Source organism: Bos grunniens, chromosome 1 (genome assembly GCF_055505025.1).
Source record: "Bos grunniens cultivar Pamir isolate PY7600 chromosome 1, Bosgru_T2T1.0, whole genome shotgun sequence".
NCBI lineage: Eukaryota > Metazoa > Chordata > Mammalia > Artiodactyla > Bovidae > Bos > Bos grunniens.
The window spans coordinates 15,879,642-15,897,667 of NC_141165.1; the positions used below are offsets into that span (position 1 = coordinate 15,879,642).

Here is an 18,026-nt window from a genome sequence, read left to right on the forward strand (position 1 = left end):
CACATGTGCACACACAAGGGATCTCAGTGAATGTGTCATTTTTTCCTCAACGTCCTATAAGAATCTTTTTATTGGCATCTCCTTGGCACAGCACTATAATGGTTGCTAGCACTGTGATCTCTTACTCTAGTTTGTCCACACAAATCCCATGATTTTCAACATGTACATTCCACAGTCTTCACAATTAAAAACAAATCTGTGCTGAACATGCTTTAGGGGACATTACTGAACACATCTCTGATTGCTTGCCTGTGTGGAATTCCTAGAAATGGAACTCAGCCTTAGGGACACCTGTGTGATCTCAGCACACGCCATTGGCAGCGGAGATGCAAGCCCACACCCCTCCTTTCCCACCAACTCTACACCTTCTCATTATTTCAAAATAACCAATTTATCAGTATCATCCTTTTTTTAAAAAATTTCATTTTTGGCATCAGGGTTAGAAAGGCCTTTATCCTGGGATTATTAATTCTCCGCCTATATTTTCTTATGAGAAGTGGTACTTTCTTTGTACTTAATTTTAAACTTCCACTGATATTTATTCTGGTATCCCATGTTAAGTAAGGACAAATTTAATCTTTCCCAACTATTAAATAATTATTTCAGTGCCACTGATTGATAATGAAACTGACAAAAGCCCAGGAATTTGAAGTGCCACGTTTATCACAGACCAAATGTATGTACTTGAGCCTACTTCTGGGTTTTCCACTTTGTTTCCATCCTGTTACACTTACATTTATATTCTGTTTCCAGAACTATAATAAGTTATTGCAAAAAGTCTCCGCTTTCTTCTGAAGTTTTAGATTTATTCTTTGCCTACTTTGTGAATTCCTCCTTTACTCTTCCAGGCAGATTCCCCATGATCACAGTAAAGGAACAGACACACACGGATACTCTCAACAGCCAACCTTGGACAGCATGCATTTCTCCTGTGAGGAAGGAGGTCCTTAATTTCAGTTCTCCCTGGGAAAGCTGCATGCACATACCTGAAATGTGCGTGATCCTCGAAGAATATCCGCTCTCTCTGCAGAGCCTTGTCCAGGCTCATCCGATGCTTGATGTCCTGCTGGCCACGGCACTTGACGATCATGTAGCCCTTCTTCAGGTGGAAAACCAGGTTTCTCACCACGTCCACGACCTTGTCTTCCGTGCCTTTGTCTACCAGATCGGGCTTTGTCAAGATCCCTGCAATCCAGAGACTCTGGTTACAGAATGTTCACATCTTCGCAGGGTGAGGAGTAAGGTCAGCTCCCCTCCTGGGGAGCGAGGTCCCCTAGCCCTGGGCTTGCTCCCACGCTGCTTGGGGCAGACAATGCAGCTTGCCTAGTGAAGGTGCGAGGCTCAGCCCCTCTGTGCTCCTTAAGTTCACTTCACCAAGACCTTGGCTCTCATGCCAGAGAGACAGCAGCGTGTAATGGCCCGTTACGTTCCTCCTGTTCAGCAAAGGAGTTCACTCTCATGCAGTGGGTCTCAAACTTCCCTGTGCATCAGAGCCATCTTAAGGCCCCGCTCCAGAGATTTTGATTCAGCAGATTTGGTAGGATCAAGGGACTTGCATTTCTAAAAATTCTTCAGTTAATATTGGTGCAGGTGGGGCCTGGCTCACACTTGGGAAAATAAGGGTCTGACCAGGATCAGCTAGGTCATTTGCAGGACCCAGTGCAAAATGAAAATGCAGAATGCCTGTTTAAACAAGTATTGCAAGATGGCAGCATCAGAACACTGCCCCGAGCACGGACCCATCTGTATGTGAGGCCCCGTGCGGTTGTCCAGCCCAGGATTAACTCTGAGGTTTACTGTGCCCACTTGTAGCCGCAGCCCTGGCTGAGAGATTCTCATCCCAGGCAGGATGGGCAGCAGGACAAGCAAAGAATGAGAACCTGCAGCTAAGGATGGTGGAGCAGAATGTGGAAGGGACTGACGGCATCACTGGTATGCAGGTGAGTAGCCTCTGCCCAGACTTCTTGTTAGGTGTGAAAATAAATTGCTGTTTGTTTCAGCCACTCTCCTCAGGCTCTCTGCTCTTTACAGCCAAATGCATTTTTTCAAACATAACATTTTAACCATTTTTACATGCGCATTTAAGGTGCATGAAACACTTTCACGTTGTTGGGCAACCTTGACCACTATTCATCTTCAAAACCTTTTCCTCTTCCCCAGCTGAGACTCTGTAACCGCCAAACACTAACTCCTATTTCTCCCTTCCCCCACTTGACTTCCTGTCTATGAACCTGACCACACTAGGTCCCTCATATGAATGAGGTCATGCAGTATTTGTCCTTTGGCACTGGCTTATGTCACTGAGCCCAGTGTCTTCAAGGTTCATCCTCATTGTAGCAGGTGTCAGAATGTCCCTCCTTTTTAAGGTTGGATACTATCCCACTATCCCAAGATAATCACGATTGTATGATCACTCACCTAGAGCCAGACATCCTGGAATGTGAAGTCAAGTGGGGCTTAGAAAGCATCACTACAAACAAAGCTAGTGGAGGTGATGGAATTCCAGTGGAGCTATTTCAAATCCTGAAAGATGATGCTGTGAAAGTGCTGCACTCAATATGCCAGCAAATATGAAAAACTCAGCAGTGGCCACAGGACTGGAAAAGGTCAATTTTCATTCCAATCCCAAAGAAAGGCAATGCCAAAGAATGCTCAAACTACCTCACAGTTGCACTCATCTCACGCACTAGTAAAGTAATGCTCAAAATTCTCCAAGCCAGGCTTCAGCAATATGTGAACTGTGAACTTCCAGATGTTCAAGCTGGTTTTAGAAAAGGCAGAGGAACCAGAGATCAAATTGCCAACATCTGCTGGATCATCGAAAAAGCAAGAGAGTTCCAGAAAAGCATCTATTTCTGCTTTATTGACTATGCCAAAGCCTTTGACTGTATGGATCACAATAAACTGTGGAAAATTCTGAAAGAGATGGGAATACCAGACCACCTGACCTGCCGCTTGAGAAACCTATATGCAGGTCAGGAAGCAACAGTTAGAACTGGACATGGAACAACAGACTGGTTCTAAATAGGAAAAGGAGTATGTCAAGGCTGTATATTGTCACCCTGCTTATTTAACTTCTATGCAGAGTACATCATGAGAAATGCTGGGCTGGCAGAAGCACAAGCTGGAATCAAGATTGCCGGGAGAAATATCAATAACCTCAGATATGCAGATGACACCACCCTTATGGCAGAAAGTGAAGAGGAACTCAAAAGCCTTTTGATGAAAGTGAAAGTGGAGAGTGAAAAAGTTGGCTTAAAGCTCAACATTCAGAAAACGAACTTCATGGGAAATAGATGGGGAAACAGTGTCAGACTTTATTTTTTTGGGCTCACTGCAGATGGTGACTGCAGCCACAAAATTAAAAGACGCTTACTCCTTGGAAGGAAAGTTATGACCAACCTAGATAACATATTCAAAAGCAGAGACATTACTTTGCCAACAAAGATCCGTCTAGTCAAGGCTATGGTTTTTCCAGTGGTCATGTATGGATGCGAGAGTTGGATTGTGAAGAAAGCTGAGCGCCGAAGAATTGATGCTTTTGAACTATGGTGTTGGAAAAGACTCTTGAGAGTCCCTTGGACTGCAAGGAGATCCAACCAGTCCACTCTAAAGGAAATCAGCCCTGGGTGTTCTTTGGAAGGAATGATGCTAAAGCTGAAACTCCAGTACTTTGGCCATCTCATGCAAAGAGTTGACTCATTCAAAAAGACTCTGATGCTGGGAGGGATTGGGGGCAGGAGGAAAAGGGGAAGACAGAGGATGAGATGGCTGGATGGCATCACTGACTCAATGGACATGAGTTTGAGTGAACTCCAGGAGTTGGTGATGGACAGAGAGGCCTGGCGTCCTGCGGTTCATGGGGTCGCAAAGAGTCAAACACGATTGAGCGACTGAACTGAACTGAACTATTCCACTGTGGGCTTCCTTGGTAGCTCAGCTGGTAAAGAATCTGCCTGCAATGCAGGAGATGGGGGACACACGGGTTCAATCCCTGGGTCAGGAAGATCCTCTGGAGAAGGGAATGGCAATCCACTCCACTATTCTTGCCTCAGAAATCCCAAGGACATCGAAGCTAGGAGAGCTACAGTCCATGGGGCCACAAAGAGTCAGACATGACCGAGTGACTGACAATTTCATTCTTCTTACCTATGGTCCTGTCTCCTTGGGGGTCCACCTCCTGAGCCATGCGCAGCGCCTCTGTGGTAGCGATGTCCACGTTAGCAGGGACCACCACCAAGTTGATGGTCTCCTGCCTAAGGATATACTTCCTGATGAGAGACTTGATCTGTAAGAAAATTAGAGGGTCTGAGAGTTGAGACAGGTCCTGACCTTGTACTTGCTTCTGGCCTTCCAAGTCCCAGAGGTATTTCTTCCAAGAAGCAAACACAGAAATGAGCTGACAACACAAGTCAGGAAAACTACATTTTCTGAGGGAACACTATGAGGTTTTAACTCATGAGTCATCTGCCAAGACCTCAAATCTGAAGGTCACAATGAAAAATAAGATGCCAAAAGAATTGCTTGATATTCCCTAAATCTTTAATCCACAGGGTGAGATTCACTGATACAGGAATATCATTATATTTGCTCCTAATGCTCCTTCTTCCCACATAAAACCCCTTCCTAATGCATGCAATTTAGATATGGCATAGAGTATAACTATAACCAAAAATGAGCCACTGCATAAAACACAAATAAAATGCTTTCCCAACTTTGCCTCTTCCCATAGAAGCTTCCATCCAACTTGGTGGAGTAATTTTGACCAATGCATGCTCCAAATTCCCCACCTCCCCATACCCACTCCTCAAGCTTGGTCTTGGACTCACTGATGCTCTAATGCAGCCCCTCCCCGCACAAGACCTGGGCCAGGATGGAGCCTGAAGTTTCACCTGATATTCAATGTCGGGTGGCTGGTTGCCCACAGCAACCCTGGTGATGCCAGGAAGGTCTATCAGGGTCAGATCTGGGACGTGAGGGGAGCTGACCTCCAGACTAATCAGCTCATGACTGATCCCCGTGCCTTCCCCAGCGATGGCAATCTGGGCTAGAGAAGAGGAGAAAGAAAAACGGAATAGAGCTTGGGATGGAATATCTCATTACAGTGAATCTTCTGAAGGCAACGCCCACCTGCTGTGATTCAACAGTAAGGCATATTTGGAGCAGATTCATTTCTCCAAAACAAAAAGGGACATCAAAGGATAATCCCATATTTGCATTGCCAGTGGCCAGAATAGTCTGCAGAGAGAACTAGTGAGAACACCTCTGTAGGTGACACCCATCTGAACCAGTCTTAACCTGGCAGAGCAGGTAAGTTCTTCCTGGTGCCACACCTAAATTCCTCCCATTGATCCACTAGGAACTTAACAAAGAGGTAAAATGAAAACAAATACAAATAAATGGTGACTCCTAAAACATGACCTGGAAAGTTATGGGTGGTGGTACATGCTTGTTTCAGGTAAGCTGAGCATTAGCTGTTGATATTCCATTAAGAGATTTAATTCTGTCCCTTCCTCCATAATAATAAAAATTTCAAGATAAGAGTTTATTTCATCAAACTTTTAGCTAATACCAGTTGACTATTTTATACATCCGGAATGTCTTTTTGGTATGCTTTATATTGGTCAAGAATGTAGAAGGAAATAATAGTAACAATGTTATATGTAGCACAATCTGCTAATTCTGCCCCCCACCCCACCAAATCCATTTCCCAGAGATGTGGTCATATAAAATTGTCTGGCCCATGGGATAGATGTGAAGATGCTATGTGTAACTTCCAGAAATATGCTTAAGACAGGGATAGGTCCTTTGCCAACAACTAGCTGGCAAGAATGGGCACTTGACTAAATGATAAGGGGGCCTTGGGAGCAGAGGCCACACAGAGTGTAGGAATGAGACAGGAGTCTGGGTTCATAACCTTGGAACCCTTACATCAGCTCTGAGAGACATAAAACTGACATTGTTTAAACCACTGTGTTAGTAACTTGCTTGCACAAATGGCTTCTATACTCCTTCCCATCTCCATATGAACGCTGCTTTATAGAAAGAATGCCACTTCTCCCATCAAGAGAGTTTGCTTCTTGAAAGTGGGCCTGAGTACATTCATTTCTTTGGGTAACAGGTTGTCACAAAATGTATTCCAGTAGACACTGAAAGGTGCTTACACATCAGAGCTTCAAACTCAGGTCTCTTGGTACTTGGAACCCTTCTACCAACATGTTAAAGAACCCAACCCAGTCACCTGGGGGGGACAGGCCACTGTCAGACCATGGGAAGGTCTGGTCATTCCAGTCGAGGATTGGGTGGGTACCCGAGGTCATCCTAGACTGTTGGCCCCAGCCAAATCATCCTAGAGGAAAAGAATTGCCCAGCTGATCCTTTGAATCACAGGAAATAAACTGTTCCAAGCCATTAGGTTTTGAGATTGTTTTGTTACACACCAAGGACTAACTGATACACACTAATTTTGCATTTTCTGCAGGCAACCTAATCCCAACAAACACACAATAACATTTTCATGATAACATTATTTAATTTTTACACAACAGCCAATAAATGGTAGTTAGTGCTTCCACTTTTATAGAGTCAAATCCATTCTTTCCTACTGCTGGATATCAGTTCATACCATTTTTGTATCTTCCCCAAATTACTAGAACTTAATTATGTGACATACTAGGAAGAAATTAAAGTCAATAAGGGAAAATTGCTTACTCATCTCACTCACACTTAGCAGCAACTAAGTATATCACTACTTTGTCCCTATCTACATGGGAAATAGATGGGGAAACAGTGGAAACAGTGTCAGACTTTATTTTTCTGGGCTCCAAAATCACTGCAGATGGTGACTGCAGCCATGAAATTAAAAGACCCTTACTCCTTGGAAGGAAAGTTATGACCAAACTAGACAACATATTCAAAAGCAGAGACATTACTTTGCCAACAAAGGTTCGTCTAGTCAAGGCTATGGTTTTTCCTGTGGTCATGTATGGATGTGAGAGTTGGACTGTGAAGAAGGCTGAGCGCCAAAGAATTGATGCTTTTGAACTGTGGTGTTGGAGAAGACTCTTGAGAGTCCCTTGGACTGCAAGGAGATCCAACCAGTCCATTCTGAAGATCAGCCCTGGAATTTCTTTGGAAGGAATGATGCTACAGCTGAGACTCCAGTACTTTGGCCACGTCATTCGAAGAGTTGACTCATTCAAAAAGACTCTGATGCTGGGAGGGACTGGGGGCAAGAGGAGAAGGGGACGACAGAGGATGAGATGGCTGGATGGCATCACTGACTCGATGGACATGAGTCTGAGTGAACTCTGGGAGTTGGTGATGGACAGGGAGGCCTGGTGTGCTGCGATTCTTGGGGTCACAAAGAGTCGGACACGACTGAGTGACTGATCTGATCTCTGACGTTAAGCGTTGCTGCTGCTGCTAAGTCGCTTCAGTTGTGTCCAACTCCGTGTGACCCCAGAGACGGCAGCCCACCAGACTCCCCCATCCCTGGGATTCTCCAGGCAAGAACACCGGAGTGGGTTGCCATTTCCTTCTCCAATGCATGAAAGTGAGAAGTGAAAGTGAAGCCGCTCAGTCCTGCCTGACTCTTAGCGACCCCATGGACTGCAGCCTACCAGGCTCCTCTGTCCATGGGATTTTCCAGGCAAGAGTACTGGAGTAGTGGGGTGCCATTGCCTTCTCCGACATTAAGCGTTAATTTTCTCTTTTCAGATGTTTCAAATTGATACAGTAATCTCTGTGGTGTGCATTTACTGAGACCTGCCATATATTATTCTAAACTGGGATTATTCAAGCACATGCATCCCACTCTTGGAAGAAAAAGACTTCCAGTTCTGAACAGGATTCAGTGATGGTCCAGTCAGCATTTTGGAAAGCTGGTTAACAGGTGAAGGTGTTCCTTGGCCCCACACCCTGACATCAGATCTGTGGAGTGGGGAGGCCTTTGAATAAAGGACAAATACTCCATATTTGAAGACAAGCTTCAAAATTCACATTATGCTCAGATACATACTTACATACTAAGTAATAAATTACTGAGGTCAGATTCTGTCCAAAGCACTGGTCTTAATGAGAGTAAAAAAAAGAGAAAATACAAGAGAGCTGGGGGCCTGATGGAGGGAAGGGAAGGTTCCTGAGAGACCAGAACAGGCCTAGAAAGGGGAGAGTGGGAACAGTGACAGGCAGACCCCATCTATTTCACCTCGTTGACCAGATATCCAAATAGGCATGAAGAACAAACATGGGACACTTACCTTCACTGATTTCCTTTTCCACCTGTGAAGCATCTGGAATCTCAATCTCTTTGTCCAGGAAGCTGACTTTGCCTTTCCACTCGTCTTCATTCCCAAGTTTTTTCAGCCTCAGCACAAGAGGACATCTTGTAACAATACCTAGGAAACCACTACTCATCAGGTCTATACTCTGCTGCTAACAGTCCTATATGGTGGTCTTAGACCAGTGGTTCTTAAATTTGTATAATCATCCGGGAGGCTCCTAAAACTGCAAACTCCCTGTTCTCACCCTTTGACTCTCTGAGGCATGCTATCTGGGGTGACTCACGAATGTGCATCTAGAATGTACATTTCAGATGGAGTTTGACTTGAAATCCCCTACTTTAGATCTTTTGCTTCACCCCGGTGTTTTCCATCAGCCCAGGTGGTACACTGCATTGGGAAACCCCAGACTTCTGCAAACATCCTCCACCATCCCCCAGAAGACACAGGAGAAGACAGTCATCTGTGAGCGGAGGACACAGGCCTCAGGAGATACCAACACTGGTAATACCTTGATCTTGGCCTTCTAGCCTCCCAAATTTTGAGAAGTAAACTTCTATTGTTTAAGCCCAAGTCTGAGGTCCTCTGTTTCTGCAGCCTGAGCTAACCAACACAGAAGCCAAGTGCTTACCACTGCCCCTGGGGAGGGCGACCCCAGACAGGGCCTCCAGCACAGAGCTCTTGCCCGAGCTCTGGTCCCCGATAACAGCGATGGCGGGCAGGGCCAGGTCCTGCTCCACGCCCAGGGACCGCAGGGAGTCGATGAGGTCAATGCAGGGCCGCACCTTCTCTTCATATTGGCTGTACAGGTTGCTCTTGGACTCCTGGAAGAGGCAGAATGGGAGATCTCTATCATAACCTGCAGGTCACGTTCCATCAAAGATGGACAACTTCAATCATCCTAATGTATACAGGTGATTAAAGCTCCCCAATCAAGAGAATGAGGGTAAAACAGAAATAAATATTTGAAGAAATAAATGTCCTCAAACTTGGTGAAAACTATTAACCCAAAGATCCCCAAAGCTCAATGAGCCCAGAGCAAAGGAAACATAAAGTAACTATATCAAGGCACACTATAGTCAAATTGGTCAAAATCAGTGATAATGACAGAATGCCAGCCAGAAAATGACATGTTATGTACAGAAGAATAAACATGAGATTTATAGCCTATTTCTCAGGAGAAACTATGCAAATGAGAAGACAGTGTAGCAACTTTGTTAAAGTACTGAGAAAAATCATCAACCTAAAATTTTCTACTCGGAAAAAAAAAATCTTTTAAAATAAGAAAGTGAGTAAGGACTTTTCTGGATGTACAAAAATGAATGAATTCATCACTAGCAGACCTGCATTACAGGAAATGTTTAGGATGCCCTTCAAGCCAAAGGAAAATGATATTGAATGGACATTTTAATCTACACCAAGGAATTTACACCAGAAATGGTGACTACTATACTTTTTTATTACTTAAATCTCTTTATTTATTTATTTTAGATATTTGAAATACAACTTTATTCTGATTCTAAACGAAAAGGGATGGGAATGACAGTAACAAACAAGATTCCACCTCTCAATATTGTCATGTGACTATAGCAGTCTTGTATTTGAAACTCAAGGAGGAAACAACTGTGATCCAAAACACCTAAATATGCGGGTCCAAAAAATGAAGGTATTTTTTTTTAAACTGCCACATTCACTCCAAAGCCCATCCATCTCCTTCAGCATCCAAAGATTAAGCACATGTTCTGCTTAGCTATATAATAAAGTGGCAAACACGCTGCACCGCTGACGTCACAGGACAGTTGCCTATAAAACTAGCCTTCCGACGCTGGGCCCCAGCTTCGCTTTCTCACAGGTCATCATCTTCATCCGGGAGAGCAGTTGTCTGAGCAACCTCTAAATCGTGCTCATACCATGCTGCCAAGGCTGGGTCCATGACCACCTCTGGCAGGGCAAGAGCAGGCATGGCAACAAATCCAAGTTAGGGTCTCCAATCAGTTTTCTAGCAAGCCAGAGGAAGGGCTTTTCAAAGCTGTAGTTACTTTTGGCAGAAATGTCACAGGACTGAAGATTCTTCTTTCGGTGGAAGACAACTGACTTTGCCTTAACCTTTCTGTCCTTAATATCCACTTTGTTGCCACAGATATCTTTAAAAGACATTGGCCATTTCCAAAAGGATAACAGTATAATGTGGGGGCTTAAAATATTGATAAAATAAAAACTCATGACAAAAATGGCATGCAGGCTGGGAGGAGACAAATGGACACATATTATCATAAGGTTCTTATATTATATATGAAATAATATATTAGTACTTGAAGGTAAACTTGATAAATTAAAGACATGATATACTCCCTAAAACAGTTGTACTCAATAAACCAACAAAGGAAATAAAATGAAATCATAAAAAACTTAGTTAATTCAAAGGAAAGCAGAAAAAGAGGAAATGAAGAATAGGGCAAATGGAAAACAAATAGCAAAATGATCTTTCCAAGTCCAATTATATTAACAATCACAGTAAATCTAAAGAGTCTAAATACTCCTAGAATAGTCAAATGACTTTGAAAAACAAAAGAGTTGGAGGGTTAACATGACCTGATTTCCATAATTATTATTAAAGCTGTGGTAACCAATTTTCTTTAGGGTTGATTGGTTTGATCTCCTTGCAGTCCAAGGGACTCTCAAGAGTCTTCTCCAGCAACACACTTCAAAAACATCAATTCTTCACCTCCCTTTACCCTTCCCAAATTACTCTTGGCAATTCCTTCTCCTCTCCTCTATCCTGTCCTCTTGTCCTTGTAGCCACACTAAGTTCAAGCTCTCTCCTCTATTGCAATAGTCTTGAATAAAATCTTCCCCACTATTTTTAAACAAGTGTCCTGTGTGAATTTTCTCACTTAAGAAAGGTTTGGAGCTTGAATCCCCAGGGAAAACCTTGTGGGGGCTATGCACATACCTGGCTGTACCTTCCTACTCATCAGTGGTTTATTTTAGCCCTCTTTATGGGTTATTGACTTCCCTGGGGGCTCAGACGGTAAAGCGTCTGTTTACAATGCGGGAGACCCGGGTTTGATCCCTGGGTTGGGAAGATCCCCTGGAGAAGGAAATGGCAATGCACTCCAGGACTATTGCCTGGAAAATCCCATGGACAGAGGAACCTGGTAGGCTATAGCCCATGGGGTCGCAAAGAGTCGTACATGACTGAGCGACTTCACTTTCTTTCACTATGATTCTTTTTGTTTTCATTTCTTTATATCACCCATTCCCAAGAGTTTATAAAACATGAACGGTAATTAGCCAAAATGCATGTGCCAACCACCTGGGTTAAGAAAACACATATCCCCTGTACTTGAGACACTTTGTCCACCCTTCCCCAGGCAACTTCCTCCTAAAACCCCTTTACCTCTAGAGGGTCCCTCTATTTCCAGGTTTATGAAAACAATGTCCTTGCTTTTCATTCATTTTACCCCCCACCCATCTTTCCCTAAAAAATACATGGCTTATGGCGGCCTGGATCTTTATATAAATGGAATGATACAGTATATTTCTTCTGTGACCTGATTCTAGGGGATTCACCACAGTCTATTTATTGTAATTTATTTATTTTGGGGGAGGGCCATGCCATGTGGCTTCCAGGGGATCTTAGTTCCCCAACCACAGATTGAATCCAACCTATGGCAGTTAAAGTGTTGAGCCCGAACCATAGAGCCACCAGCTACACCATTGTTTTTTAGACCCAGCCATCATGATCCCTGGAAGTCTAGCTCATTACTTTTCACTGCTGTGTGGAATTCTACTGCATACCACAATCTATGTATGCATTCCACTACTCATGGACACTTGTGTTATTTCTGGTTTTGCTTATAAAAAAATGCTGTACAAACATGGCAAAATGCATCTCAAACCTCAGCACAAAGAAAAATCACCTAGAAGTCTTGTAGAAACACAGATGGTAGGTCCCACCCCTGAAATTTCTAGTTCACTAGGTCTGGGGAAGGGTGTGTGAGGGTGATAGTTTGCATTTCAAACTTCCCCAGAGGTATTAATGTTGCTTCTCTGGGGATCATACTCTGAGAACCAAGGTCAATATCTAGAAGTGGAATTTCTGGGTCATAAGATACACCTTGTTCAACCTGGCCAGAAAGGCCAAGCTACACTCACCTGATACGAAGAGTCAACCCACTGTAAAAGATTCTGATGCTGGGAAAGACTGAAGGCTAAAGGAGAAGAGCTTGGCAGAGGATGAGATGGTTAGATAGCATGCACCGACTCAATGCACATGAATTTAACTCTGGGAGATGGAAGACAGAGGAGCCTGGCATGCTACAGTCCATGGAGTTTCAAAGAGTAGGACACAACTTAGCAACTGAATAACAACAACAACAACATTCAAACATGTGGGTGTGAGCATTATGAGTTCCTACTGCCCTATTCCTTGCCAGTTACAGCCAGGCAAGAGACAACAGTTATATTATGGTGCTGGAAAGATGGGTGAATTTCTTATTTTTCTGTGTCCTTTGGTGTAGTTTATAATATTGTTTAAAATATTGTTAACCACTGATGATTAAAATGGAGGCAATTGGAAAGAGGCTGAAGATCCATTGCTTTAAAACATATGACAGCAATAAACAGAGCTCTTTCTAAGTGCCCAAACTCTACCTCCTCTCAGTTCAGTTCAGTTCAGTCGCTCAGTCCTGTCCAACTCTTTGCGACTCCATGATTCGCAGCATGCCAGGCTTCCCTGTCCATCACCAACTCCCGGAATTCACTCAGACTCACGTCCATCGAGTCAGTGATGCCATCCAGACATCTCATCCTCCGTCGTCCCCTTCTCCTCCTGCCCCCCATCACTCCCAGCATCAGAGTCTTTTCCAGTGAGTCAACTCTTCACATGAGGTGGCCACAAGTACTGGAGTTTCAGCTTCAGCAACAGCTGCACAAAGTAAATACTCCTCCTCTCAACAGCTGCACAAAGTAAATACTCTTATTATTTTCATTTTAGAAATGGAAAACCAAGCTTCTAAAGGGAGGAGTAACCACCCAAGATCTTACAGCTGCACGTGTCAGCAGTGGAATCAAATTCAGGTTGAACTGATTCGAGAAGCCAAGTTTGCTTCCCACCAAAAATATGTCTCATTCCTGGGAGAAAAGACACCACATGGCTTCACTGTTGGAGATATCACAATGACACTTAGGAGGTTTGAGCTCGAGACCAAACTATAATGTGGGCACGTGATCTCACAGGGCTCCTTGGGCCCAGTGTCTGGGCCCAATTCTTACACCAGCCCATTGGCCTCTTGCCTGGATTTTCCAGACCAAAATTGCACCCCAACCAGGGGGCTGAGATGGTAAAGAATCCTCCTGCAATACAGGAGACCCTGGTTTGACGCCTTGGTTGGGAAGATCCCCTAGAGAAAGGAATGGCTACCCACTCCAGTATTCTTGCCTGGAGAATCCCATGGACAGAGGAGCCTGGCAGGTTACAGTCCGTGGGGTCACAGACAGACATGACTGAGTGACTAACACTTTCACTTTCAGGATCAGCTAAGACAAAACACTAATGGCGTTTGGCTGTAAGAAAAGTGAAGTCGCTCAGTCGTGTCCGACTCTTTGCGACCCCATAGACTGTAGCTTACCAGAGGCTCCTCTGTCCATGGGATTTTCTAGGCAACAGTACTAGAGTGGATTGCCATTTCCTTCTCCAGGGGATCTTTCCGACCCAGAGCTCGAACCCGGGTCTCCCACATTGTAGACAGACGCTTTACCGTCTGAGCCACCAGGGAAGTCCTTTGGCTGCAAGAAGGGCCCAAGCAGAATGAATCACACACATCTTTGCATCCACATATAGCCCCTGGAGAGATGAGGAAGCGAGCATCCCTGGGCACCAATGGCATCGCAGTTATCAATGGGCAGCCCTCAAGTGAACACAGTTCATGTCCACATGGACAGTGGTTTTCAGGCATCAACTTACAGTTTCATGTTCCCTCACCATATCTTCACTTCCATTTAGACTGGATTCAGGTGAATCAAGTTCTTTGATACCCAAGTCAGAATGAACCATCTTCTTCCTTTATCAGTTCAGCATAAATCAAGAACATCAGGATTAACACAATTCAGGAGCTGGGTACATTCAATCATGGAACCAAACCCACCATAAGACACACTGGGACAGAGTGGGAGATCAGAAAGAAATGACAGGAGAACTCCAAGGAACCAAATGTCAGATGAAGACACGCTCCATCCCAGCTCAGTGGTCTTCAAAGACATGTTTCTGGATGTCAAAAGCTTTTTTAAAACTCTGTATTTCCAATCATGTTTATAGGTGAACATCAAAAATTTTTTTCACCATAAATTTAAATAGCAACAAAGAATGAAATTTCTAATGCATTTTAAAATTTACGTTTAAAAATAAAATTACTGTAAGACTCTTTCCAATGTAGATGAGGGATTCTAAATATTTGATAATACCCAAACATTATATATATATATATATATATATATATATATAGCATAGCTTGCATGATCTTAGTTCCCTGACCAGGGCTTGAACTCAGGTCCCAGCAATGAAAGTGCTGAGTCCTAACCACTGGACTATATGTTAAAAAATTGTAATTTTTTTTCTGGGACCATAAGCTTCTAAATATTAAGACTTATGTAATAATCTTGGATAAAAGTAAATGAAAATATATTTCTCCTAGGACTTGAAATAAATGTTATAAAAAGTATAAAACACTTACCTCAATATACCTTCCTTTTACTTGACAATGTAGTGCTGACTAGTTGGCAGAAATGCAGAGCTCTGCTCCAACACCGCCTTGGAATCAGGCAAAACATACAAATTAGACCAAAACCCGATGAACACAATACATGTCAGTGCTCATCGCCATACATCCCATTGCTGAGAATGGTGAAGATGCAGAGGGGATGTGCTTTGAAGGAAGTTCACAGTTCCCTGAGTCCTTTTGTAAACCTTAAATATTTAAATTCTAAGGTTGAAGGATAAAGCAGAGAGACTTGCTGTCCGTGTACTGAATCAACACTTTTTTTTCCTGATGCTCTTTTTGTATATTCTCTAGGGACCCTCCCCCAAGGCCTATTCGGATTTTGAAAGGACAAGTTGAAAGGGCAAGCTTGCTTAAAATAAAAAAGCGCGGGGGAGGGATGGATTCTGTTCACTCTATAGTGAAAGGTGATTTTGAAAGAGATCAACTTTAAAGAATACTTATGGAATCTGGCAATTTATTTCTTAACCACCACCCATCCCCATGATTTCGTGTGCCCAGGGGCTCCTAGGCTGGAGCTGGGGCCCCGGGTTAAAGACCACAACCTCAGCTGACCTTACTGTGCCCAGTCATGTGGCATCATTGATCCCCAGGGCTAGCATTCAATGACCATGGGTGCTTTGAGAACAAAAAAGTCTCTATCTTTGTTTCATAAAGTGACATTCCCTTGAAAACCAAGTCTTGTGAGTTTTGTCTGTACATCTTAAACATCTGTACCTATCTCAGATAGTCTTTGAAAATCAATTTGGATCTCTGGGGCAAGGCCATCTCCTAATAAAAATCAGTGTTTTACTTACTCGTCACGTTCAGCACCTGGCTGCACTTGTCGAACTGAACAGCCCAAATAATTCAGTCCAGGTAATCCTTTAAGAACTTCTATTTGCTTTTTCTCATGGAAGTGTTTCGCCTTCCAAAAACTCACTGACATTTAAATTGTTTATGATTGTAATAGGGAATAACAAATCTGACACTGTATTAGATCTGTTTCTTTAACTTTTCCCTTTATATTCTATTGTTAGGGGAAGCACACTGACTGAAACTGCCCATGCTGGCCAGGCACCACAGTAACCATCTGCATCAGTTGTTTTATGACAGGAGGTCTTGGTAAGAAAAGGGAACTAATAAGTCACCACCAACAGAAAGAGTTTGGGAAAAGTCAGAAGGAGACACCACACGTCCAGTCACCTCCCAGAATCCTTCTTGCTGGCATCCATCTTGGCTGAATAAGGTGTGCACCATCAGGGAGGACCCTGAGTCAGAATGATTGGCTAAAGACAACCTGGAAACTAACCCCATCACCATAAAATCCAAGACTGCGAGCCACTTGGCGGAGCTGTTCTCCTGGGCTCCCTTACCATCCGGCTCTCCACCCGGGTGCCCTTTCCCAATAAAATCTCTTGCTTTGTCAGCACATGTGTGTGTCTCCTTGGACAATCCATTTCCGAGTGTTAGATAAGGGCTCAGTTTCCGGCCCTGGAAGGGGTCCCGCTTCCTGCAACACTATTGCTTTTGCCACAAGTTAATCATTAAAGGGGTGTTCCCTACAGCTTAAACACAATGACCCCCAAGGCAGGATGTAAAACTAAAACACTTTTTCAGCTCACAGGAAGCATCCTGACCCAGCCGCCTGTGAATGACTACAATAAAGAAGAAATCAACACATCTCCTCTTACTTCCCAAGTCCAACAAAAACTTGATTTAAAATTTGACTTATTGATTCCGCGAATGCCACCCCCGGCTGCTCCGCGTGTTGCAGGTCTCAGCAATGCCTGGGCTTTCGGCCAGCCCCCAGTACGGTCCTACCTCGCTCCACCCGGAAAACTAACTGAGCCGGCCGCACACCATCGCATCCCGCTGCACAGCTGCTGGAAGCAGCTCTCCATCCCCTGGGTGACCTGTACTCCGCACAGGGCACTTCAGCGCATGCCCCATCTCCGGCGAGCCCCGGCTTTCTACAGGGAAGCTCCCGCGGGAAAAACCTGTCCGCGGAGACCCTCGGCTATAACATCCCTCTTTGCAGCGAGATTGGGGAAGATCCCCTGGGTCGTTGCGCTTCCAAGGATACCTCCCAGCCCCCGGCGTAGAGTTGTTTGGCTTGCACTCCTTAGCTCCCTCGGAGACCCTCTTTACCTGCTCTGCTCCACCTTCCTATTTCTTCCGGCAGAAAAGTCGCCAGTGCTTGTTTTTTGACGCGTAACTCAAAAGCCTCAGCAGCGTGTCGGTGGGAAAGCAGAATCAAGTATGCTCTGAACCCAGCCAACACTGCATTATCATCATCATCATGTCATCATCCCTATTGCGTGCTAAGTCGCTTCAGTCGTGTCCGACTCTTTGAGACCCCATGGACTGCAGCCCACCAGGTCCCTCTGTCCATGGCATTCTCCAGGCAAGAATACTGGGTTGCCATCACTATTAATCATTTTCATTTTTACTATTACTGCTGCTGCTGCTGCTAAGTCGCTTCTGTGGTGTCTGACTTTTCGAGACCCCATGGACTGCAGCCTACCAGGCTCCTCCGTCCATGGGATTTTCCAGGCAAGAGTACTGGAGTGGGGTGCCATCGCCTTCTCCTAGTCTGCGCAATACCGGCACCCCAGAGCGCTCAACTCCCAGCCAACGCCCAAATGCCCCGACGCGCGGAGAGTGCCCAGACCCAGGAGCGCTACACTTACCCGTCCCCAGCACAGAGACCGGCAGGCTCCCAGCGCTCACCCTCCTCGGCTTTATTCAGCGCTAACGCCGCCCCTAGCTCGCTGCCCCGCCTCCCCGTCCCTCATCTCCTACCCAGCCTCGGAGAAACGGAGAAACGAAACTCAGAAAGTTTTCAGGGCTGCTGGATCGGAAAGGAAACCGAAACCGAACGGGTGGCGCACTTCCGAACCTGCGCCTCCCGAGGTCGCTGCGCCCCGCACACTCAACTGTATTCTCCCAAAGGCATTCTAGGTGCGCCCCGCATCAACAGCAT

At 44.6% G+C, this 18,026-nt stretch overlaps 1 protein-coding gene across 3 annotated transcripts in view; it reads right to left on the reverse strand.

Annotated features, from left to right (window-relative positions):
• Positions 1-17,790, reverse strand: part of MX1 (MX dynamin like GTPase 1) — a 32,275-nt gene extending 14,485 nt beyond the window's left edge. The window contains exons 1-8 of one of the 3 annotated variants that reach the window (XM_086339572.1): positions 17,734-17,790; positions 15,017-15,093; positions 14,251-14,347; positions 8,914-9,106; positions 8,262-8,399; positions 4,893-5,047; positions 4,150-4,288; positions 987-1,185 (exon numbers count right to left, since the gene is read on the reverse strand). In XM_086339572.1, coding sequence (XP_086195698.1) covers positions 987-1,185; positions 4,150-4,288; positions 4,893-5,047; positions 8,262-8,399; positions 8,914-9,106; positions 14,251-14,340 — 914 coding nt within the window. In that variant the 5' untranslated portion in view covers positions 14,341-14,347; positions 15,017-15,093; positions 17,734-17,790. Of the gene's footprint in view, positions 1-986; positions 1,186-4,149; positions 4,289-4,892; positions 5,048-8,261; positions 8,400-8,913; positions 9,107-13,058; positions 13,245-14,250; positions 14,348-15,012; positions 15,094-17,733 lie in introns of those variants that run through there. The other 2 variants (XM_086339724.1, XM_086339648.1) reach the window with 2 other exon arrangements.
• Positions 17,791-18,026: the final 236 nt, after the last annotated feature.